The 26,075-nt window shown below is 34.5% G+C and overlaps 1 protein-coding gene across 1 annotated transcript; it reads right to left on the minus strand.

Moving 5' to 3' along the window:
• Nucleotides 1-6,870: 6,870 nt before the first annotated feature.
• On the minus strand, nucleotides 6,871-10,274 carry LOC127132433 (probable protein phosphatase 2C 5). Its single transcript, XM_051061382.1, has 8 exons — nucleotides 10,082-10,274; nucleotides 9,523-9,806; nucleotides 8,808-8,979; nucleotides 8,513-8,730; nucleotides 8,322-8,429; nucleotides 8,087-8,212; nucleotides 7,751-7,983; nucleotides 6,871-7,589 (listed from the first exon to the last, which is right to left on the minus strand). The coding sequence occupies exons 2-8, from the start codon at nucleotides 9,730-9,732 to the stop codon at nucleotides 7,367-7,369; spliced, it is 1,290 nt and encodes a 429-aa protein (XP_050917339.1). The 5' UTR covers nucleotides 9,733-9,806; nucleotides 10,082-10,274; the 3' UTR covers nucleotides 6,871-7,366.
• Between the last annotated feature and the right edge of the window lie 15,801 nt (nucleotides 10,275-26,075).

Here is a 26,075-nt window from a genome sequence, read left to right on the forward strand (position 1 = left end):
TCCGTGAATAAGGGTTCCGACAACGGTAACAACCAAATCTGAAGTTAACAAACCTTAATCTAAGATTCAATGGGTAACAACAAGTCATTGATTTGGATGTTCGTGCAACATTATGTGACAATGTTGACTATTACATGTTGAGTTTTTCAAACTCTTAATGAAGTTTTATATCGAGGATAAGTATCTCAAGAAAATAGATACAATATGAACTTCATCTATGTGAATTTCGAGATGGTGTCGTCTTAAAGTGAGAGTTGGACTTTCTCTCATGAAAAATTCACGAAAACAAGAAAAGCATGTGGTTATAAATAGTGTTAGGCGAGAGATGTAGGTGAAGAACCATTAAAGAGTGTGTGTAAGGTAATGTCGGTATAATCACAAGGGATAACGGTTAAAAGCATTGGTATCTACAATTCCGATTAGACTTTGCGTTATCCTTACTAAGGTTAAATTCAAATCGAAAGATACTTAACTGTATTAATCTTCTTTGTTTCTCTTTTCTGGAATTGGTTTTGTCATTATTAGAACAGGTAGGGGATTGTTGTCATTTATGAATAATAAATGTCCATGGGTATGTTCAAAAATGAAAAGAAAAGTGGAAGTGAGTAAATGTCAATAAATGCTTGGGAAATAGTCTCACATAGATAGTGACACTCATATTAAAAGCCTTTTCAAAGAGTTATGTTCATTAACTCAAAAAAAGGACAAAAGAGGATAAAGTGTCACATGGGTAAGTGTGGTGGTCTCATGCATTATGCCACTTGTCTCCTACATACACCTCATCGTCGGTGTCCCCACCGGTGACACCAGTTTCGGCTCTAGGACCAGGTCTGAGGCGTGGGCGTAGAGCCGCTAGTGACGGCTTGTAGGCGGAACTTGAGCATTTAGGCACGATGCATCAGAGTAATCGGGCTAGTCACGGCGCTATACGGCGACGTCGATGAAAATATGGCGGCCGACATGTGGTAAATGGTTGTTACTCTTATTTTTTATCGTTGCTTGAGTTTGAATTTTGAATTCGTAAATAAGAAACACTTCGTGAAGTGTTGCTGAATGAATATGTGTAACTCTTGAAAAACGTTGTTGTAGGCGAAACAACACAACTTTTGATAAATGTGTTGTTGAAAGGATGTTGTTTCGTCAAGGGTCGCAACCTTGTGAAACAACACAAACATGTCCTATAAATAAATCATTCCGAATTCAGATATCACATCATAAAAACACATATCCTCTTTAGGAAAAATTCCAGATTATCTTCCCTACAATCAAGTTTCTATCCGTCTTATGCAAACTCGAGTATAGGCTAAATTATCATGGATATTCCTGCATAGAAACTCTAAGACATTCGAGAGTGTTTGAAATACTACAAAAAAAATGATTTGTTCACGATTCCAGTCTGGATCCATTAAATCTAGAGGTTTTGTCTAACATAAAATTGATGAAAAATGGTGATTTGTTTTTTTATGCAGGAGAATGTGGAAACAAAGTAGCATGGCTATATTGTTATCTACATAAAATATTGTGTTTCTAAAATTTTATTGTTTAGGACATTATTGTGAACTTTTTGTAGATTTGATTCTCTGCTCGGTTTATGTTTTGTTATTGCTATTGTATAAGTACTCCTTTTTTTGAAATAATTTAGTGGTTGAAATTCACTTTTTAAAATAAATAAATGGGATGTCGTGGATTTTTAACCTACATCCCTATTTGAATCTTTGCATTAGGGGTGACCATCGGTCGGATTTGGTCAGATCCAGACCGAAAATATCAATCTGATTGGACTGTGACCTCTGAACTTAAACCCATTTTTGACCACTTAAGCTATCACTTTTTTCGGTGTCGGTTTTTGCGTATATCGATTTGCATTGCGTTGTTTGTTTCGGGTCACTTAGAGATATCAACAGAAAACACAAAAAATAAATAAAAAGACAAGAGAAGTGAGGAGAAGATTATGATGGTGAGTCGGTGACAGATCTAACAAGCTTAAAGTTCCAGTAAGAAGTTATTTACACAATGGTAGTATTCTCATAGTTTTATCTTTTTGTAATGTCTTAGTTTCAGTTTCTTTTTATTAACATTTCTTTTAGAAAATTAAACTTGTGAAAGAAAAATGAGTTCATTATGAAGATGTTTTGTATTATCAATGGAGATGAGAAAAGATAAGAAATGAAAAGAGAAAAGAAAGATATAAAGTAAAACATGTATCACAGAAAAGAAAAAAATTCTAATTATTTTATCGTGTGTCTTAAAAATATTACTATTTGTTTTAGTTTTAATTATTATTTGTGTGAGTTTCAATAATAGATGGGATTAGGGATGTACGCGGGTTGGGTTGGATCGGATTTGTCCTAATCTGTTATCCAATCCGTTCAAATTTTAATGGGTTGGGTCCGTCGTTTAACCCGCAATTTTATTGTCAAAACCGACTCGATCCGACCCGTCTATTAATGGGTTGGATTGGGTTGGGTTCGCAGGTTGTGTTTCAAATAAAAATATATTTGTTATGTTTCTTTTTGTCGGTTTTTAAAAAATGTAACACAACACAATACAATCATATTCATTTATAACACTCAAATTCAATGAAACACATCATATAATATCTAATAAAATTCATCTATATTACATAACATTTTATAATAGTATAAAATTAAACAAGACATGTTATTTCCATAAAATACATAAGTTGGAAATGATACAAAAGAAAATGAAAAATAATATTTAATCTTAAAATTACGTAAACCCATTGGTCTAGTAGTATTATTGGTGGAGAATAATTTTTTTTTGGAAACGTTACGATTATTAGTGAAATATTAATTTTATATATTTATTTAAAATAATAATAAAAATAATAATAAATTACTAAAATCACATCAATAAGTTGGGTCAACGGGTTTGCGGAATGCAAAACTCAAACTCGATAACCGAATCAAAACTATATGGATTGGTATAGATTGAATTGGGTATGCCCGTAAATAAATGAGTTCAGATAATTTATAGATTGGATTAGGTCAGTGTGTTCGTGGATCAACCCGCATTCACGAACATCCTCGAGATGGAATTAGACAATTCAAAGAGATGAGGTAGGTTAACTTTTTAGAGTACTGCATGAATCAATAGAATATTGTTTTATTCGTTAAGTAAAAATTTTGAAATTGTATTCATTTCCGGTCAGATTGAACTTTTTTAGATGAAATTATTTCAATCAGGCATGACCCTCAAAAACCATTTCAAGTTAAAAAATAACGACCCAATCTGTCTGAATACATATTAATCTTTGATTCATAGTTGGATGGTAAAATTTTGTTCAATCCTACTTTACACAACTACCAACTGTTTGGTTTAAAAGAACAGACGAGCACTCTCATTATGCCCATAAAATTAGATCTAAAGCATTATTTGTATCATTTCAGAATATTATTTTTCTTTTATAAAGTTGGACGGTTGCTTGAATTGGTTGCATTGAGTTGTGTATGTATTGAAAGTCATGGACAAAAAAATATTACCAAAGAGAACAAATTTGCATATGTAAAGTTGGAAGAAATAATGCATGATCAATTGGATCATCTTGGCATTGTGTAAATAAATTTCACATTTGAAGATTCATTTTCTTTGTGTAAGTACTTCTAGTTTTTTTTGCTTACTCCTCATAGTAAGAGTTTAACATTTGGTGTCTACTTGATTGTACAATATATATCATATGTATTCATATCATGTTGTATAATTTGCGTTTAACTAGAGACCATATCCTTTAGTTTCTATATGTGATAAGTGTGCAATTTACATGAATATTACTATTAATTTCACATTTATTCGTTTACTTAGTAAAACTTTAAATTCCTTATTTATGCACTAAAAGAATATTGTCATGCATTTAGGATTTGGTCCTAAATTGTTGCATAGATTGGGCTCAATTTGCCAAATCCAGGTAGAATGTAGGAGTTACTTTTTTCATCCTATGTACTTCTCCCTCACCGTGTTGAAAATCCAAAACGGACTCTACTGTTCAGAGATGTATCTCTAGATGTCTTTTTTTACACACCCTTCAGTGGAAATGGATGAGACATCCTTATTTTGTCAAAATTTAATCTGGAGATGTATCTTCGTATATCATGAGGGTGAGCCCGGAGATACATCTCTGTAAACAACATTAATTCAAAATTCAGTGGATGTTACGAGGATGCATCTCCGAACGCGTTTTATAAATTAACTCGCGTCAGACTATTCCATCTTCGTCATTCATTTTGTGAATACTCACTCAAAAAACTCCATTTTAACTTTTTTACTGCAAACCATTTCCAAATTTTATTTGAGCAAGTTTCATCATGTTCTCTCACTTCATTCTACTTCATTTGCTACAAAGTTACTCACCTCATTCAAGGTTCTCAATCACAACTTTATTTTGGTAAGTTTATCATTTCATTCTTTTTTTGTGTTTTGAATGATGTTCTAGGTAACATAGGTTGTTTAAGCTGCATTAGATAGTATTACAATTGAAATAGGTAGTTGATATAGACATGCATTTCCATAGGTTAGGGAAACAATGGGGTTTCTGTCATCGATGAAAATTGTGAGTTCATCCAGAGATACATCTTCGGGTTCGGGTTATGTCTGGACTATTTTCAAATATGTATCTCCAAATTTGTGACTGACTTCATTTTGGTTGAATTTTTCATGTGACTTTCTGGTTTTATTACCGGTGTAATGGATGAAAAACAACCCAGACAGAATTAGGCATGGTCGTGTATCCCAACACACGCATGTGCAATGTGAAAGGGCTAGGGACAAGGCCACAAGTCGATGATACCTCGTTTGATGGTTCATAAGGTTGAGGTTCACAACCATCTGTTTCTACTTCCCGTAATCACCTATCTCAAGCATCTACTTCACGAGGTCACGCAGCCTCTGCTTATAAAGCCAAAACTGACCATATGACGATCACCGTCAGATGCGTCGGCTGAACCTCATTTCGTTCTATTGTGGATGGTTGGTATGTGGGTCAGGTATGATGTACTTGTATTGGCCAAAGTGAGTGATGCGCCAATTTGGATATTGTATATTATTCTGAGACACCCCTCAGAGTTTGCTCCTCCACCGTCTACCGCGGAGATCTTGATGTGATACTTGAGAATTTTTAGAGTCATTTGGTACTAGAGGAGCATCACAGAGTGTCATATCTCATGTACATTGAGCTAATGCAAATGGCTTCATGACATAATTTTATAGGGTGTCACACCCTATCATGACACCATACGCTCTTGGAAGACCACCTAGGCCATCTAATTAGGAGATACTTAAGGTTAGGGATGACCACATCTAGGACGTAAGCAGCATTTGTCGGTGTATTGTGGATATGGCGCGACCGGACTTAGAGACATGCATTCAGGGAGTATTTTCGAGATGCATCTTCGGATATCCTACAAATTTACGGATCTTCGACAAAAATAGAATGTGTGACTGAATTTCGAGGACTCGTGTGATTTTAGATTCATCTAAAAAGGAAGGGCATTTTCGAATTTATGCGGAGCGCACCCTATTAAATTGAAAGAGCATCCCCAGAATGTTTCCTTTACAAAATAGGTTAAATTTGTTGGACAGATCACAACTCGTCTAATAAATAGAAAGTGGTTAGAAGGTTTATTTGGCACAGCAAGCTCAATTCGTTGAGTTAATGATGACTTGTCCAACGAATTGAAGTCAAGTTATAATTCAATTTAAAGGAATTCATGTTGTAATTTGAAACATCATATTGTATATAGTTTTTTTTTTTTGTCTTAATAGAGTTTTTTGTTTAGTTTTAGAGTTAAACCAATGGAAGAGAATTGAGAGGGTCGTTTCGCTGCTACTCCTTTTGTTGTTATCATCTCTATAAGTAACTAAACTAAGTTCTCTTTTGTTGTAATTAGATTTGTAATCAATTATGACATAAATGTGGAACTATCTAATAATTTTAGGAAGCTCTAATTGTATTATCATTACTTAGATTGTTTGCAGTAAAATTTGATTCAATTTTGAAGAAAATATCATCTTATCTAAAGATAAAATTATTTGTAATTCGATCTGATTTTCAGATGATTAAATAAAAAATTCAATTCAATCTAATTTTTTACAATTTAATTTGAATTAATTTTTAAATATTTTAATTGCAAATTGTAAACAATTGTGTTAATATTAATTTTACAAAAAAATATTAAATAATAGTTTGAGTAATACATAACATAAAAAATAAATAAAATTTATTACTACATAATAATAACGATCAATTATGTTTGAACAAATCAAATAGTAAAAATAAATAGATTAAATTAAACTATTAAATATTATCTAACTAAGGAATAATGTTTGAAACAAATCAAATAATAAAAATAACTAAGAATAATGTTTGAAACAAATTAAATAATAAAAATAAATAGATTAAATTAATTATTAAGTATCATTAGACTAATGTATAATATTTAATAAATTAAATATCACTATATAACATATTAATATTATATATCATGTTAATAAAAAATAAATAAGTCCTAAAATATATGTATGCAATTTGATTTAGATTAACTGAATTTTAAAATTAATCTATAAATCATTTTTTTATTTGAACCAATTTGAATTTCATCAATCCTACATACTATAAAAAAAAATCTATTGCTAAAATAGATTACCTAAGTTGGTCAAAAGTTGTGTCACATGCCAAAAGATCATGGATTTAAATCTATTATACAAGTAGTTGCTTTGCTTATATTATTATGTAATAAATAGCCTCTAGCAGAACATTACTCGTTTATCAAGATTTCAATATGCAATAACATTATTGCGCCGCTATACAGTCTATTTAACAATATTGTTGAGAACAATGGTTGAAGAATGAGCACAAAGCAAAAGATGAGGGAACCCTCTACTTTTTATTTATCATTGTAATGTCCATGCCCTGGCAGCAATGCGTTCACAAACCTTCTTGACAACAATGAGTAACAAAAGAACTAACTTGATCAACAATTTTCACATTCATAGACTATTTTGTGGTAGAAGAGAGGGTCAATAAGATCACATAATCTTGATCTTCAGAAACATTTGAGACTTCCTCTAGTCTCAAAATGGGAGAAGTAACCATAACTTCAGTTTACTTACAAATACAAGCCGTTAGCACAAATCACCTATCTACTACTAGACACCGCGTTTGTTCTATCAGTCAGTCCAGCAGCTGAGCGAATCAAGTTTGTTACAACTTCAAAAAACACTTACTACACCTATCTTAAACTCATTTCTTGCACATCTATGACAATCACCACCGAATATGTAAAATCAAGCATACTCACACCGCCAGAGAAAATTTTACAAATATTTACTATGAAACCATAATATTAGATGATTACTGTGCTGTAACAGCATGTGTGCTGGGCCTCTTTCCTTCCATGGCATCTTTTTTCTTTCGACAGTTTGTGCAGAGAAATGGGCCTTCCCATGGCTTAGATGCTGGAGAAAAGAAAGGTCCAGAGTTCACTGATAGACCATTCCCAGGGGGTTGATCCACTTGACAAATTGCACATCGGAAAATCTCCGAATTCTTATTAAATGGAAAGTCCTTACCAAGCCTGCAGTTTTAAGAAAAATAGAAGACTTAAGAACTGCAGATGCATAAACACCGAAATGGAAAAATAAATCATTTCATTCCAATCACTAATTTAAGATAAGTTTCTATTGCATTTCAAGATGTAACATGCAAACATGAATTTTGCTGTGCTTCATTACTTACCTTTCTATAAGCATTGCAGAACCCTCTTCAAATAACTCCTCCACAACACCAACTGCAGAAAGCTTGCTCGTAGCTTTGTTTGTAGAGTTCTCAGATTTCTTTCCAAAGAAAAGCGATGTTAGCATATTATGTTTCTTTCTTGGAGTTGGTGGTAATACAGGGTGGTCAGAAGGAATAATATCTACTACAAGGCAGGTTGTATCATCCTTCAAGCCTCTAGATCTTAGAGCTTCCTGGGTGGGAGAAAAGAAAAGAACAAAACATTTACTAAATACGACAACCAGACATCCATTTCTGAAAATTTGAGAAGAATGTCATTATTAATCACAATCTCACCTTAACTACTAGCTTAGCAGCAAGTTCTGCAGGTAGACCCCGGCATGACATGGCGGCTGTATCATTCGATATAGTATCCCAAATACCATCAGAGGCTATAATAAGTCTTCCACCAGCATTTGAAAGCTGAGGAAACAAGAGACAAACGTTTGTGAGAATTACATCTTGGAACTGAATGCTCTCATATAGTCATATGAGTCAACAAACAAAGAACGTAATAATGAAACCAACTCACTTTCACTTGTTTAACATGTGGTATTGGCACAATATACTCTCCCACATCTGTGTCACCTATTGATCTAGATAGGCAAAGTCCACCAGGCCAGCAGCGAAGAGGTCCTACCTACAAAAATATTTGCAAGCAAAAATCAGTTGACTTTAAGTAACTGTTACTAGATAGGCAAAAGTGATTACATTACATCATACCGCATTTCCCCCAAATACATTGAGTCTTCCTACTTCGCCACCACTGGCAGTAACACGTTCCCTCTCTTCTACATTCTCTTCAAGTCTGTGATCAACTGTCAGGAGAGAAACTACACCTCCCTGAGTATCTAATATGCAACGGGAATCACCAACAGATGCAACAGTGACAGTCCACCCATCAACAAGAACAAATGTAACTGTTGTTCCAGAGGTTTCCCCTGCAGATGAAATTAAGATGTCAGCGACAGAGTGCACAGAAGATCCAAAAAGCAAGCAAACAAAGTTTCGTATGTACCCTTCTTCTGAAACTCTGTGTCAGTCTTCACAAAACCAACAACTAGAGCGCGAGGCAGGGCCTGTAGCCATGCATCCCTGCTGATATCTTGCGGTATTGCACTCACAACATTATTAAGCAAGTTCTCTTTTGCATAAATAGCAGCTGATATACCGTTATGCCCATCAAAAACCTGTCAATCAAGAACTCATTGATATCATAACCATTGCAAGAATGAATTTATGCCCCATTTACTGCTTATAAATGCGAAGAAAAGAGAAACAGTTTGCTCCAATCGTTGTATGACATCTACTAAGTCTCTATTTCGATAAACAACTTAAATAAATGCTTATAACATAAGTTCATGTATCATAAGTGTCTGTATAAAATGTTTCTTTAACAGAAGATAAAATAAAGTCAAACTACTTTCTTATAAATTATAAGCTGAGCTATCCTGGAGAGCTTACAAAAATAAGTTGAAAACAACTTAAGGACATTATGTCATAAATTTTTTCGATCAGCCCTCTCAAACAATCTAGCAGTTGTTAGAAACTCAAATAAACCAATTCAAACAAATCCCAAAACCTCATAAGACAAAGTTATCTTCTCAACTAAAAGACTAAATTCCATTTTTTAACATACAAATACTTCACTTCAAACATTAACCTAAACACTAAAACGAACTCACTCAACTCAAATAAACACACAAAGAACTAAACCGGATAATAAACAATACCGCAAAGACAGAAAACGCAGTCGATGGATCCCCGGGAACCCTGTGGCAATCTGTTTTAATCAGAAAGTAATCCTCTCCTTTCTTAGCCAATCCAGCTTGTCCATACTTCACAAAAGGATTTTCAACTTTCCCATTCCGAAGCTCACGGCCAATCAAGGTAGCCAAAGGAACCGGCGACTGCTTCACCTTCGACATCTCACGCTTACTCATCTTACTTCACAATTCAACATTTCTAGATTCTCAGTAGTGAGAAACCATATCTAATCATCCAAATGAATTCCAACCTAAAAAAAAAACAGATATCTTCAGCTACAGTTGACCAATCTTTTTACATGATAATGAATGTAATATCAAAATCTAGATCTATTCATGAATCAAAAACTCTAGAACGGATCGTGGAAGCATAATTAACAATGTGCGTTTGAATCTAGAGAAGTAAAATTACAAAATCGAATAACATAATCACTGCTAGAAAATATAATTAGGAACTAAGATTGAACTAATTATGCGAAAAGATATAAAAAAAAATGCGGTAGATCGAGAAGCTAGATTCAAGTACATTGTAGATGGCGAAGAGCATAGGCAGAAGAGATTCGATTGAGGAGGAAGAGAGGGTTAGATGGAATGGCGATAAACCCTAGAAACGGAGGTGATGTTACGGAGAAGAAAGTGTTCTTGTGTGACTGTAATTTGATTGGTGCAAAGAGAGAACAAAATATGGGAAAAAAGGATTGCTTTTGTTTTTCCGTAAGGGAATCTTCTTAATGTCACTTTTATTCCATTTTTGTTTAAAATAAATAATTTTTTTTTAAAATTTCATACAAAAATATCTGTAATATGAAAAAGTTAATTGTTTTTTTTTCTTTTTAATTAGGCCACATCTTGATTTTTTTGGTTAAAATTGGTCCACCAAATTACTAATTTTGTTGTTAAGTATCATTAGGCACTATTTTAACAAATTTGATTTTATTTCTTCATTTATTGGTTCCAATCAAAGTATATATGTGTCAAATCACTTGTATGTTTATATCCAATCTTCCATAATGTGTAGAATCAAAATTTATCTTCAAACAGTCACCACTCTCTTTATCTCATACTTCATTGCTTACCATCAACTATTTCAAGTGTTCTTTAGATCATTCAGGTAATGACATTATTTGGTAACTTGTTATTTGTTTATACTTTTTGTTTCCTCTATTGCTATCTTTCTTAAAATAATTGTTTGGTAATATTACTAGATTTCTATTTCAGTTTATTACATATTATTTTTTAAAAATAGAGGAAAGATCTCTTAATAGCTAAAGTTTATATTTTATTTGTTTTATTTTTATTTTATTTTTTCTGTTTTAATGGATTGTCTTTAAGTTAATTTTTTCAAAATATATTTGATAAGAGTGTTCAATGGTTTAAACAAATCCGCATCAAATCGGAATCCAAATCAAATAGTATTTGGGTCGGGTATTTTTTTTTCGGACAAAAACGAACCAAACCAATGAAATCTGATGTTAATTGATTCAGAAAATAGAAAATGATCTATATAAAAAAAAATTTAAAAAAATTATATTACTATAGAAAATTTGTTGATGTAAATTATAAATTATTTAAATTTTTTTGCACATTTATTTATACGTTATCCAATCAATCCAATCAATAGAGCCCAAACCAACTTGTTATTTCTTGTTTTGCTTCAATTTTAATTTTATCAAAAAATATGAAAATCCACTTCAAATCAATTTATATATTTTTGATCGGTTTGGGCATCAAATTCTCTCAAATCTGAATCAAACCGGCCTGCGAACCCCTCTAATGTCAAATTATGAATAATTGAAAGGGATTAAGGTTAAATTTTATGGTGGAAAGAAAGACAGCCCTATTGAAGGGGATGAAGGTTAAATGATATAAGATGAAGAGATACTCCCTCCATTTTTTATTATAAATCATTTTTTATTTTTCATATGTATTAAGAAATGTAATAATTATGGTATAAAAATGAGAAATTATGAAAAAATTTACAAAATTGTCCTTCATTAATGGTATTGGAAAGACAAATTGATATAATTGAAAAAAAAGAGAATAATAAATATTTAAGGGTATAATAGAAAACATAACATTAATGATTCATTGGTATTATAAAACGACTTATATTATGATATAAAATATTTTTTTAAAACGACTTATAAAAAATCATGTATAAAGGGGTACATATATACACTTAACATGGTTACATATATACACTTGAAAATAATGACATGGTTACATATATACACTTGAAAATAATAACTATGAGAAAAATTATTCAATGAACCTAAAAAAGATTATTCAATGAACCTAAAGGGATACATATATGTTTTAATACATAAACTTTTATGAGATTTTCATAAATGGTGTAATTAGAAGAGTTATGGGATTGTTTAGGATAATATTATATAAAGTTTTAGTTTGAAATAGTAATCTAACAATTATCAAATTTATTTATTATTATTGATTTTTTATGTTTTAATTATTTTTAAAAATATATAACACAATAATCCTAATTTTTTAAAATAAAAAATATGTCATATGAGACAATAATACCATTATTTTCAATAACTGGCATTTTTTTCACACTAACTCTAAGATTTATAAATATAAAAAATAACAATTCTAAAATAGATAAACTTATTTAAATCAAATGCATGACACGTATTTAAATTATCATTCTCAAATAACATTTTCATAAATTATCCTATTTACATATTTCAATATTAACAAAAAAAAATATTTGTTTATAATATCTATGATATATTACATTTTTCTATATTAAAATATAATATTTTATAAAATATTACAAATAATAAAACATTTTAATATATGATTAATTATACTAAATTTATCATAAGAAAACATATAACAATGATTGTACTTTTGTATGACATTAAAAATATCAATGGTATTAAATGAATTTTAGAATATTAAATGAAATTTAAAATAGGTGATATTATATTCAATTTATGTTCATGTTATTTTAAATATATAAGTAATGTATGAATTAAATAGTATTGAAATTGTGATATAATATGAATTATGTGATGTTACGGAGAAGAAAGTATTTATGTGTGTGACTCTAATTTGATTGGTGTGAACCGACGCTCTTTGAGAGAGAACAAATGATGAGAAAAGATGTTTTTTTGTTTTTCGGTATGGGAATCTCCATAATGTCACTTTTATCCCATTTTTGTTTAAAATAAATCAATTTTTTGAAAATTTCATACAAAAATAACTATAATATATGTTGGAAATTCACCACAACCTATAGAGAATTTCTATTAATCTTGATGAACAAGATTGTTATCAACCACGCAATGACAATGAAAAGAACAATTGAGAAAGAAAGAAAAGAAACGTTTGAGAAGAAGAATATTTTCTGTAGAGTTTTCTCTCTGTACATAACTTGTGAAAAAAAATTGTTCATTTTGCAACTGCAAAATTCAGTTAATACAATGTTATGAGTTCTTTTTTATCTTCATACAAGAATAAGGGTTACTCCCTGTATTTATAGATTTAGGTTACTCCCTCTATAAAAGCCCAAAATAATTATCACTATTAAAAATAGACCTAAGTCGAAATCCTGTGTGAAGCAACATGCTTCGACAGTTCGACACACTAATACAACTCGACACATCTTTGTCATGTCGAGCAACCTACTTCGACACAAGGAATTACAATTCAACACACCACCTAATTTATTGTGTCTATGTTATCTACAGTCATCATAGCTCTTAATCTTCTGCATACTTCGATATACACTCCCTTCGTCATGATGTCTGCAATCTAATTCTCAGTTCTGCAATGTTCCAAATTCATCTCCCCATATGCTACCTATTGTTGAAGATAATGGAACCTCATTTCGATGTGCTTGCTTCGACCATGTGCTATCGGATTCTTCGCTAGATTGATAGTTGACATACTATCGATCTTCATGGTAATTGCTCCATGACTCTTCGTTGTTATCTCTTCGACCAAATTCACCATCCATGTTGCTTGACATGCATAAAGGGAAGCAACTATGTATTCTGGTTCGCACGACGATAATGCCACTACTGGCTCCTTTCTCGAACTCCAAGCAACTAGTGCACCACCTAGCATAAATACATGGCCAGTTGTGGATTTTTGATCCTCAACATCACTACACCAACTTGAGTCTGTGTTTCCCACTAATTTGCATTATTTTCCTCCATCGGCTACAGGAAACAAAATTTCATAGTCGAGAGTTCCTTTTAGATACCTTAGTATCCTCTTCATCACTAGTAGATGTGATACCTTTGGCTTCTGCATGAATCTACTCACCATACCTACACTGTATGCTAAGCCAGACCTTGTGTGACAAAGGTATCTAAGTGACCCAATAAGTCTTCTATATTGGATTGGATCGACATCATCTGAATCTGAATCTTTTGACAATTGTAATTTGGGCTCAGCTGGAGTCGTAGTTGGGTTACAATCTTGCATCTCAAATCTCTTGAGTATTTCGCATGCATACCTTCTTTGATGCATCATCAAACCTCTACCACTCTTGTAGAATTCGATGTCAAGGAAATATAAAATGTCACCCAAATCTGACATTTCAAATTCCTTGTTAAGATCACCTTTGAAGTCTTCGATCTCTTTCTTGCAGCTACTTGTTATCAACAAGTCATCGAAATAGAGACATAGTAGAAGAAATTAACTCTTGCTTCTTTTTACATATACTCCATATTCAGTTGTGCACTTCACAAATTCCTTCTCCCTTAGAAAGCCATTTATCTTCTTGTTCCAAGCTCTTGGAGCTTGTTTAAGTTCGTATAGGGCTTTATGCAGCCTATACACCTTTCTTTCTTCGCCTTGTTTCACAAACCCAACTGGTTGTACAACATAAACTTCTTCTTGTAAGGGGCCACTCAGGAATTCACATTTCACATCCATCTAACACATATGCCAGTTGTTCATGTTTGTTAGACCAAGAACCAACCTGATCGTTTTGATCATAGCAACAGGTGCAAAACATTTGTAGATGTTGATTCCTTCTTTTTGAAGAAATCCTTTTGCCACAAGTCTCGCCTTGTGTCGAGTCGCATCTCCTTTGGGATTCAACTTCACCTTGTATACCCACTTCACATCGATTTCCTTCTTGTCTTGGGGCAATTCGATAAGTGACAAAGTGTTGTTGACTTAGATTGACTTTAGTTCTTCGTTCATTGCTTTCACCCACTTTGAATCTTGCAATGCCTCAGCTGTATTGACTAGTTCGAAATCTGCGTAGAAAGTACAGTGTACGGTGTACCAGTTCACCTTCTTCATTAACCACATCATCTGATGTAATCACACATTCTTGCAACCTTATAGGCATGTGTCTTGTTCTTTGAGGTCTTCTTGGGCCTGCTTCACCTCTGACTTCTTGTCGAACTTCTCTTTCAACTTCACTAGCTGGTTCATCACATAAGATTCTCACTGAATCCTTCTTAACATTCTTAGTTCAATCCCATTCCTTAAGCTCATCTATGATCACGTCCCTGTTGATCACCACTTACTTATTAACTGTGTCGAACAACTTGTATCCTCTAGTCAAATGATATCCTATAAGGATCATCTGACTCGACTTGTCATCTAGTTTTCTTCTCAACTGGTTTGGCACATGTCTATGTGTTATAGATCCAAACACCTTCAGATGACTCAAGCTAGGATTGATACTGGACCAACATTCTTCTGGCATGATTCCCTATAGCTTTTTAGTCGAGCTAGTTTTCTCCCTATAACTCTTTGGATAGATGATTTCCTTTCAACATACTTCTCACCATATTCATGATGGTTATATTCTTCCTTTTTGCAACTCCATTCTATTGTAGAGTGTAGGGTGGAACCACCTCATGCATAATCCCTTCTTTCACACATAATGCGTCTAAGTCTTTCGACACATATTCTCCACCATCATCGGACCTCAGAATCTTGATCTTTCAACCATAGATTTAAACTTGACAAATATCTCAATCATTTCACTTTTCTTCTTAATCAGGTAAGCTCACAGTTTTCGAATGAAATCATCTATGAATGTAAAAAAGTATTTGTTACCTCCAATCAAATCCACCTGGATAGGACCACATACATCAGAGTATATGACTTCAAGAATTGTCTTCGACCTGCTTTCTGCATCCTTACTGAAGTTGTTGTTATGTTGCTTCACCTGCACACATTATTCACACACTTCATTTGGAATGTCGATTTCTGATAATCCTGAAACCATATTTCTTCTCTTCAAATCTCTGATGTCTTTGAAATTGAGATGGCCAAGTCTATAATTCCATATCCATTCATCTTTGTTGGTTGTTGTTGCAAGTACTTATGCTTCATCACATTAAGCTCAATCTTGAAGGTTCTATTATGAGACATTGGAGCCTTTAAGATCAACCTTCCATTTGATTTAAGAACTCTCATCATCTTTTCTTCGATCGACACCTTATAGTTCTTTTCGAATGGCTCAACAATATTTTTAAACAAATACACAATTAAAAATCAAATTAAAAATGAATAAAAATGCATTTTAAATGGACAAAACCTCAAATCCCTTTAAATCACCAAATAAACGGCCAAGTGATTTATCCTAGGTCAAACAAGATCAAAGGACCTTAGACAAAAAAATTCATAATTTTTGAAAAGTCACAAGTATTTTAAAATATTTAAAAACAAGTCAAAAATCAATTAATTCACAAAGAATATCAAAATTAATCCAAAAAAATGTTTTTAATTCAAAATATAGAAGAGGAAAATATTTAAAGATTTTTGGTGAAAGCCCCATATTTTTTGGATTAAAAATGAATTTATTATGAATTAATCAAAATAAATGGATTAAACATAAAATCAGAAATTAAAATAAAATAAGAAAAAACAAGGGCCATCAGATCTCCCTCGTTAATTGAGGTGGCAGATCTAATGCCCAACACGCGTTATCTACCAAACGCCTTAGTCAACGCACGCGTAGGGATGGTAATCAGAAGCAACGGATGAGATTAAAACATAGAGAGATGATCTGATGGATAGGACCTTGCCACCACATCACCGGAGCTAGGGCTCCGGTCATCTTCTCCGATGGACCTCACCAGACTGGTCCACCACCAACTTCCATGAAAATAAAAATGAGTACACTACTTTAAAGAGAAAATTACCAAGGAACCAAATCTGACCTCAAAACTCTCTAATTCTAAGTATATTGAAAGATACATGGAATTGAAAATTGAGGAGTATGAACTGAGTTGTTTTGATTTGACCTCAATGCAACTCAATCTTGTTGCCTACATTGGTAGGACTTCAGCCAACCAAAAACCAAGTGAAATGATGGAAAATTGAAAGAGAATCGAAGAAGAAAAGTTTCACAAAATTCACCTAATGTTTCCAGTGAGGAGGCTCGATCTTGATCTCAATTTGCTTGGGCTTGCTTCTACCAACTTGCAGGAGGTGATATTAATGATTAAAAGGTTTGGATTCTTGGAGTTTCAATTCCAAAAAAAATGAGAATTGAAACTTGATTTCAAGAATAAATTCTCAAGATTATCCTTTAATGGAGGTTAGGGAAGAAGCGGGTCAAAGCTTGGGCAAGAGGGATCCATTTGTGATCTCAAGGGACATGTATATATAGCCACTCAATTGCTTTCCACACCTTTTGATTTTTTGCCAAAAATAGAAATGTGAGGTTGCATGCTTGCATGGGCGTGTGCTAGGCCCAAAGAATGACTAAAATTGGTCCAAAATTGTACACATGTGATGCTGAAAGAAATTCATGAAGCCATGCAATGTGGAACGGAAATTGGTCATGAAAATCTTCCAAATGGGGCCATGCATTGCACCCATACGTAAGTCACTCAAAAATGAGCCAAATGTTATGATCTTAGACTCTTTGGAAAGGTGAAATGAAGGGGAGAAACTTTTATGTTGAAACTTTTTCCATTTGGAGCATGGATCATGATGAATTTTGAGGTGGGAGTTGTAGAAATCAAACATAGTTGAAAATTTTCCAAGTTAAAAGTCAAATGATCACCTTTGCTAACTTGAATAACTTTTTCTATGAGCTTCAAATAAAAATGGTTCCTTCTTCAAAGTTGAATATCTTTCATTCCGCTTCAATTTGGTCACAAATTTGACACCATTTGAATCTTGCATGATGGGGTTATGGATTTTAGAAGTTGAGGAAAAAAGCTTGTTCAATGGTAATGGCCCAAAATGACCTATAATGTTTCCTCTTGGCGCATGCCCTTGCAAGTAGATTTTGACATTTATCAAAGAAAAAAAGTTAGAGAAGACATATTTAAATTGATCATGAAACTTGTATTACCTTAATATCATAAAAATTGAGCAAGTTATGGTTCTTGGAAGTTGACCTTCCATCTAGGGCACATACAAAATGACCTATAATCTTTCACCTTAAAAATGACTTTCCGAGCAAAATTAGCTCTTGATGCCAACGTGGAAGTTGTTTGGAATGTCATAAAGAGTAACATCTCGCTTGGAATCATTTTTATATGACAAATATTGTAGGAGATAGGGTCTAGGGAATCCCAGATTTGACCAGTTGACCTTTCTGGTTAACCTTCTTGAACCAACTTGTAAACTTGAAGTTCCTTTAATTTTTGGGGCTCATGGAGGATCATATATGCTTGAGATGATGTATGATGGAGTATCCATTTATATCTTTGACCAATTGATGAGGAAACTTGTTGAGGAAGTCACACAAGATACCTAGATGATTTAGGGCTTCCAAGGCAAACAAACTTCAAATTCTTGATGAATTCTTGATCAAAATGATAATTAATGAGCATGGGGGTCCATATATGATACTTAGAACCATTGTGAACCTTTACTTTATTGATCACCAAGCACTTTTGATTGTATCATACCAAATGAATGAGGGGTGAGGAGGATGCCAATGTGTGATTCCAAAGCCAATGCAAATGATGAGATATCATGAGGGATCTTAGGGACAAATTGGGGTCTTACACCTGTGTGTAAAAATTGAGAGGAGGCGCCAATTGGTCTGGCTCCTGTGTTTGTATTGTGTAATTTATTTTGTATAAATAGAGGTGTTGTATGATTCATTTTTCCACATCTCTTTTCATTATATTGCAAACACGGATCGTCTTCGTCGTCGTTATAAAAAAGTGATGTATTCGAGACACAATCCTCCGATGGAGATGCTCTTCTGGAACATCTGTCATTTCGAGCAACTACAGAGGGAGTTAGTTGGTTGGTTAGACGGAAACATACCTGAAGGCAAAAAAATTAGAAGTATTGAGAGACACGATGTAGTACATGGATGGGTGCAATTTAAAATTGATAAGGATGCTAGGGAAGTGATGTTTGGACCAAATGATATCAGTTTGATTGTTGTAATCAGTTAGGAATGTTGTTTTTAAATATCGTGGTTAAGTAATTTTATCTATTTTGATATTTATTATACGTGTTGTTTATTCAGACTTGTTCGGTTTTAATTGTGTTTAAGTTGGAGTGACGTTTGTTGTTAATCTTGTTGTAACAAAAAGTTATTAATATATCAAAATCAAAGGTTACAAAAATTGAAAGGAGGTCATAAACTATGATGCAAAGGTTGCTTCGAGATTGGGACATTTTTTCTTATTGTGTCCAGGTTGACGGTATATACTACATAATCTTATCATTTTATCAACTGTATCCATTTCTGTTCTAATACGCATGTTGTTTGGCCGTCCCTTTTTCTTTCTTCGTATCTCATCATTGTGCCAATTTATGTCCCCTTGATATGGAGGCCAATATTCCTCCATTGCTAGCACTAAGAAACTTTCATTATAGACATTCATGATAGAAATAGCCTTGTAAACATCATATAGATGGCTATAAACATCCTGGAGAGTATGTGTGCATGCCGAAATGACATGGGAGAAAGGTATACGGAAGGCCTGGAACTTGCCACAGTCGCACCAACTTCTGTTTAGTCTGACATCATAGGATAAATTTGGCCTCCCCTCATTGTGGTTCATTGTTTCCTGTACACTGAAATTTTGCCTATGACGGTCAAAGATTGTAATCGCGTGTGTTCTAGCTTTAATGGTTTCCTCTTTCATCACTTTTATACAACATTCACTGAATAATTGACCTGATATTAACACTGCACTCCATCTTTCGCCTCTAGTTGTGAAGGTCGATGCCAATCTAAAATAGGTTGTTTTAACCAATGCGATTATTAGTAGATTTCTAATGCCTTTGAAGACGTCGTTCATGCATTCTACAAGGTTTGTTGTCATATGACCCCATCAACATCCTCTATCAAATGCCCTTGTCCACTGCTCTAATGGTATGTTATCCACCCACCTTCCTGCATATGCATTTGACAATCTAATTTTGTCACGGTAATGTTGAAATGACGACTGAGTTAGAGCATCTGTTTCCATGGCTATTGTAAGAACTCTTAGTAGAAGCATGTCTATCTGAAATCAAATAGAGATTGGCTTATGGAGCGACATGTGTTCTGAGATGACTAAGGAAGAAACCCCAACCACCAGCATTTTCACCTTTAACCAGAGCAAAGGCAATGGGAAAGACATTATTGTTGTTGTCTTGTGCAACAACCATAAGCAAAGTGCCCTTGTATTTTTCGTATAACCATGTTTCATCAATTTGAATAATAGGTTTGTAGAATGCAAAACCTTTGATGCATGGTTAAAACACCCAAAAGAGACGGTGAAAAATTATATTTCCACCAACACAAGTTCCGTCTGGCGTAAATGATGGCAATGTCTCCATAATTGCAATAGTCCCCGATGCGTATGTTTTAAGTGCCCATAAAAACCGTGGAAATTCTTTGTCTGAATCCTCCCAGTTGTCGAATACTTGTTCAACAGTCTTTGTCCTTGCAATCCATGCTTTCTTATAAGAGGGAGTATAATTATATCGTGTGACGATATGATATATTATTATACCCACCTTCACTGATGGGTCTTTGTTAACAAGCAACAAAATGTCTTGACATATCAATTCAGCATTTAATTTTCAATGATGCAACTGTGAGGTGGATCTATAGAAGCTATCTCCCAAGAATCATTTATCTTCTTGTGAGACGCAGCCAACCCAAACTTGCAAAGAATGTTACAACATTTTATGATATACCTTCGCGAATTAGTGCGTTTCAAGGTGAAATCAACAGAGTTATCCATGTGAAATTTCTTGATAACTCGCACACATTCTTCTTTAGTGCGGAACCCATCTCTCACTTTTAACTCACCCTCTGACCGTGTATACAGGTTGTAAAAAACGTGGTCAGATGTGTCTGTTGGGGTAAGCCCTAGAGGCCAATACTTTTGGTACTTGTATCGAATTATTTATTAATAATAAAAGGCTTTTTCTTTATTATGTTTGTTTAATAAAGTCCCTAGAATAGCTAGTTCGTTTAATATATCAAGTATGACTTAATCATGAGATCACATTAAACATAAGGACACTATTCTTAAAGTATCCGTAGTCGAGATTTATTGTGAAGTGGGATAACATTAAAGCATTAAGACTATTATGTATATAGACTGATGATCACATCTCATGAATCATGGATAAGGAGTTATCAAGTCTTAAACATAGGTATGAATATTAAGAGTAATATTTATACTGGATTGACCCGCTATGAGAATACTATATAAAATGTTATGCAAAGTGTCATAAGTTATTCTCATGGTGATAATGTTGTATACCACCCATCGACCTGAAACCACTATGGACCCTAGATGTAGAGTCGGGTGCCTTATTGCTAATCAAACATTGTCTGTAACTGGATGACCATAAAGATAGTTGATGGGTACTCCACGAAGCATGCTAAGGGACATGAGTGACCTAGATGGAATTTGCCCATCCTGCGTAACAGGATAAATGTCTATGGGCCTAATATTGAACTGGACAAGGATGACACGGTCTATGCCTTGTGTTCAATATAGACATAAGGGCAAAAGGGTAATTGTACACATAAGTATTATCACAAAAGGATTTGTCAGATCACATGACATTTTCGTGTCTTGGATAGCAGTGATGTGTTGCTAGATACCGTTCACTGTTTATTATGTTAAATACGTGATTTAATATAATTGTCAATGGCGCGAAGACCTACAGGGTCACACACAAAAGGACGGATTGATGAGAGATAGAGTAACTAAGGAATACCGTAATGTACGGTGCACTTAAGTGAATTGTAGAACATCGTAAGGTACGGTGTACTTAAGTAGAATACGAAATATGGTAAGGTACAACGCGCTTAAGTGATTTTGGCATATTATAAGATATGGGCCACATACACTTGAGTGGGCTTTTTAGCTTGCAGCCCACACAAGTGGTTCACAAATAGGAGAATTAATTCGGTTCCGTTCATGCTCGCTCATATGATTTTAACTCTGAATAAGGCGGGACCGATTTCTTTTGGTGGATTGATTACGTCTATTGCTCGGGCACTAAACCTGAACAATGAGATGGCTACCCTCGACCCCTTACCTCCTCGCACAATTAACTTAAAATTTCTGAGAGACATGAAATTGTGCCGTTCAAGGAGAGAAGGAGGTTATACACTTATGATTCATGGTGTAGCCATCCCATCTGTTATTCTACCTTGCACTAAACGTACAGATATACGTGATGAGAGGAATTGGACCTACGATTTAAATGCTCCACCTGTTTTGGGTCCTCTTCCCCCTAACATTCCTGATGAGGCGGGACCAGACACTAATGATGAATATGATCGGAGAGAGAGATCTCCCGTACCACATGTATCCCCCCATCATCCTTCACCACCACACACCGCACCATCTTCTTCTTCTGCAGGTACCACTCATGGCTTCTATATTACAGAGGAGATGTGGCGTGACCACCTGGATAGAGAGCATAGGCGTGACGACCTACTCTCTACCCTCCAGCAACAAATGACGGATAATATGAACTTCATGCAAGAATCGCAGCGGAGGACAAACAGGTCCTATGACACTGTTCTACAGTCCCTGCAAGTGATCACAGATACACAAGCCCGTCAACAACACTACCACCAGCAACATATTGCTCTCGTAGAAAACACTCAGGGTATCATTTTAGGTCACCTTCGAGACGTGAGGACCGCTCAGGATGCCCTGCAAGCGAGGATGGATCTGAGAGACCGTTGTCGTACCCGATCACGTCGTCCACCTCAGGATGGCGAGGGCACTAGTGGTCAGCAATAGATTGCCAGGTAACTCTTCCTTATCTTATTTCAAAATATTGAGGACAATGTTCGATTTAAGTGTGGGAGGAGACTCTATCGTCTTTTCTTTATTTTGTTTTTTTTTCGTTTATCGCTTTTTCTTTGTTGTTTTTAGATAGTTTATTTCCTTTTAGTTGTTTATTTTGCTTTTTAGTATAATGCATGAGTCTGACGAGTCACCGAATATAGTAAATCTTTAGTACAATCCTACCTCCCCATACCTTTAGCCCCACCAAAAAATTTTTGCAAAAGAAAACAGTGTTATTACGAAAGTTTTCAGGTTCTAAAGACATGTTTTGAGTAAGGATGCGGTGACTTGGGAGAACTTTGCGAAACATCAGTATCTGTTTTAGCACCATAAGCTTCGTAAATATAGGAATCATTCCCGAAACCCCATATACCATGGCCTTAATCATCATTTTCGTATAAGTCATTAGTAGTTTATCTCAACAGTCAGCTCCGGCCTACGCATCCTCTACGTAGGGGACCGATGCAAATAAGTGAATGATCCAGAAAAACAAAAAAATAAAAGAAAGCAAAAAGGCAACTCCGGTATAGGTGACCCTCACAAAGTCATTTAAACCAAAGAATTGTAAAAAATTGCTACAAAAAGAAAAAGAAAAGTAGTACCCACTGTTGGTTGGTTCAGAGGTATCTGGCACTGAACTCGGTAGGGCGGATTACGATCCGATCCCCCACAACTACAGTTGGGTCCAATAAAAGGGTTTACACATATTTATGTGCCAAAAAACCCATGCTCAGATCATAATCACTAACAGGCCACTCTACTATGAAGCATGTACGGATAACGGGCTTAATGTGATTGCGCCTGAATGAAAAGGACACAAAAAGAGATGAAGAGGCAGGCCTAGGTATTGTGGGATAATATGGGTTGGTTTATATAGGAATGAAGTTTATGTCTGTATTTGCGGATTAGTGTCATCATGATACCCTTAGTTCACTTAGTTAGTACCTATCACTGCATCCCGACTTGAACTTAGAATTTTTACCAGAAGCACTCGTTTACACCAGTTTTTTCTTTTATGAGCTTTATAATGTTTTGCTTGAGGACAAGCAAAGGTTTAAGTGTGAGAGAGTTTGATCACACTAAAATTTACGTATTATCGACTCCGATTTCACATGCATTCTAGCTGTTTTATTATCATTTTGTTGTGTTATTACTGTGTTTTCCTTTGTTTTCAGGTTTTTACTTTAATCGGAGCCCCGATCGAGAAAAGGAGCGAAAAAGGGCTAAAAACCCTAAAATTCAGCATTTTGTGCTTATGGCCTACCCAATGGCGGGCGCCACAGACCAAGCCATGACGTGTCAAATTCAACTTCCATCAACTCCCACGTTTTCCCACTACTTCCACTAAGGTGCCCCATATTGTGCTTGTGGCGGGCGCCACAAGAGGAAAAACGGTTCCCTCCTATTTTCAAGTTGAAGGGCATCCAAGTCATTTCCATCTTTTTACTTGCTTATAAATAGAAACGCGAATTCACTTTTACAATCATCCAAACTTAGAGCAGAGGTAAACTCAGAAGCAACTTTGTTTCACTTAGGCATATATTCAGTATTTTATAGTGGTAATCGCTTCGCATTGGAGTGTTACCACAATTGTGTAATCAAGTCTGTGATAGAGTCTGTAATCGAGTTTGGAGCACTTTGGAAGGAAGTTAATCCTGCCGCCATTTTCTTTTCCGCATTGCAATTTACTCAGCCCTCCGATTGGAGCAGGTTTTTATTACTCGCCTTTACTTTATTTATTTCCCGCACTCGCTTTTATTTAATTTGTTTCCCGCACTCGCTTTAAATTGTTTATTTCCCGCACTCGCTTTTACTTTATTTATTTCTCGCACTCGCTTTAAATTATTTATTTCTCGCACTCGCTTTAAATTATTTATTTCCCGCACTCGCTTTACTTTATTTACTTTCCGCACTCGCACTACTTTTATTTACTTTCCGCACTCGCACTACTTTTATTTACTTTAATGCATTTTTACTTTACCATGTCTAACCAAATTTATAAGGTTAGAATGTAAGGATCGTAATTAAACCGATAATCCATATAATTGTTCGTAGAAACACTCAAGGGCTATTTTAACTTTCAACTTAAGTTTTCCCGCACTTCAATTCCATTGGGTAAGATCGAAAGTCGTCCAACGTCTTTTTAAACTTAATTGTTTTTAACTATTTCAAAAATAGCGAAAACGCTTTGTCTAGTTCATTAGGAGTTTTTAACATTAAGAAGAAAAGAGATTTTAAAACTATTTTCGGACGCGTTTATAAGTTTAGAGTCTGGTTCGTAAGAACCTCTTTTGGTTAAGAAATCCAGGTTATAATACTTTTCAACTTAGTCAAGATACTATATTTCTTAAAAATAGGTTTACTACTCTAACGCAATGCGCGCCTTTTTATAAGTGACAATATGAGGGTTTGATTAGGGAGTACAACTCGGTTCTGAATACGCGAAAGCGACAGTTCCCGTTAAATTAGTTCTTTTCAAAGTAGGAAACATTGCCCATAAGTAGCTCTATTAGCAAGTACTTGGATTATCCATTGATTACGTGAATTACATTCGACCCTATCTTTATCAATTATAAATCTATTTCAACACTTTATTTTTCATTGCACACTACAAAAACACTTATTTCGATTGCCTTTGATAAACACCATAACGACAGATAACGATAGATTGACACTTGGTCTCTGTGGATTCGATAATCTTTTATATTACTCTAATGCGTTCGTATACTTGCGAAAAGCACGCATCAAGTTTTTGGCGCCGTTGCCGGGGACCAATTTCGTCAAATTTCATTTTCCTGTTGTTATATCATTTAGACTTAGGTTATTTCCCGCCGGTCAATGCGAACAACTCGCAGCACCGTAAGTTTAAGCTTAGTAAACCCTCTGGCGGAACCTGAACGTTACGCTCGCGCACGTTTATTCTTTTCATAGAATTAAGAGAGCTATGGCCGAAGATCAAAACCAAAGACCTCTTAAGGACTTCGCTCAACCATCTAATGAAGAACCTAGTTCTAGTATAGTAAACCCAACTATCCCAGCCAATAATTTTGAACTTAAACCATCCCTGTTGCAACTAGTGCAACAGAGACAATTTGCGGGTCTCGCTACCGAGAACCCTAACCAACATTTAAAAATATTTCTTCAATTAGCAGATACTTTTAAAACCAATGGAGATTCTCCTGAGGCAATACGTTTAAGATTATTTCCTTTTTCCCTCAGAGATAAAGCCCTATCATGGTTAGATTCCCTTCCACCCAATTCCATTACGACTTGGGATAATCTTAG

The sequence above is a fragment of the Lathyrus oleraceus genome, chromosome 3 (genome assembly GCF_024323335.1).
Source record: "Lathyrus oleraceus cultivar Zhongwan6 chromosome 3, CAAS_Psat_ZW6_1.0, whole genome shotgun sequence".
NCBI lineage: Eukaryota > Viridiplantae > Streptophyta > Magnoliopsida > Fabales > Fabaceae > Lathyrus > Lathyrus oleraceus.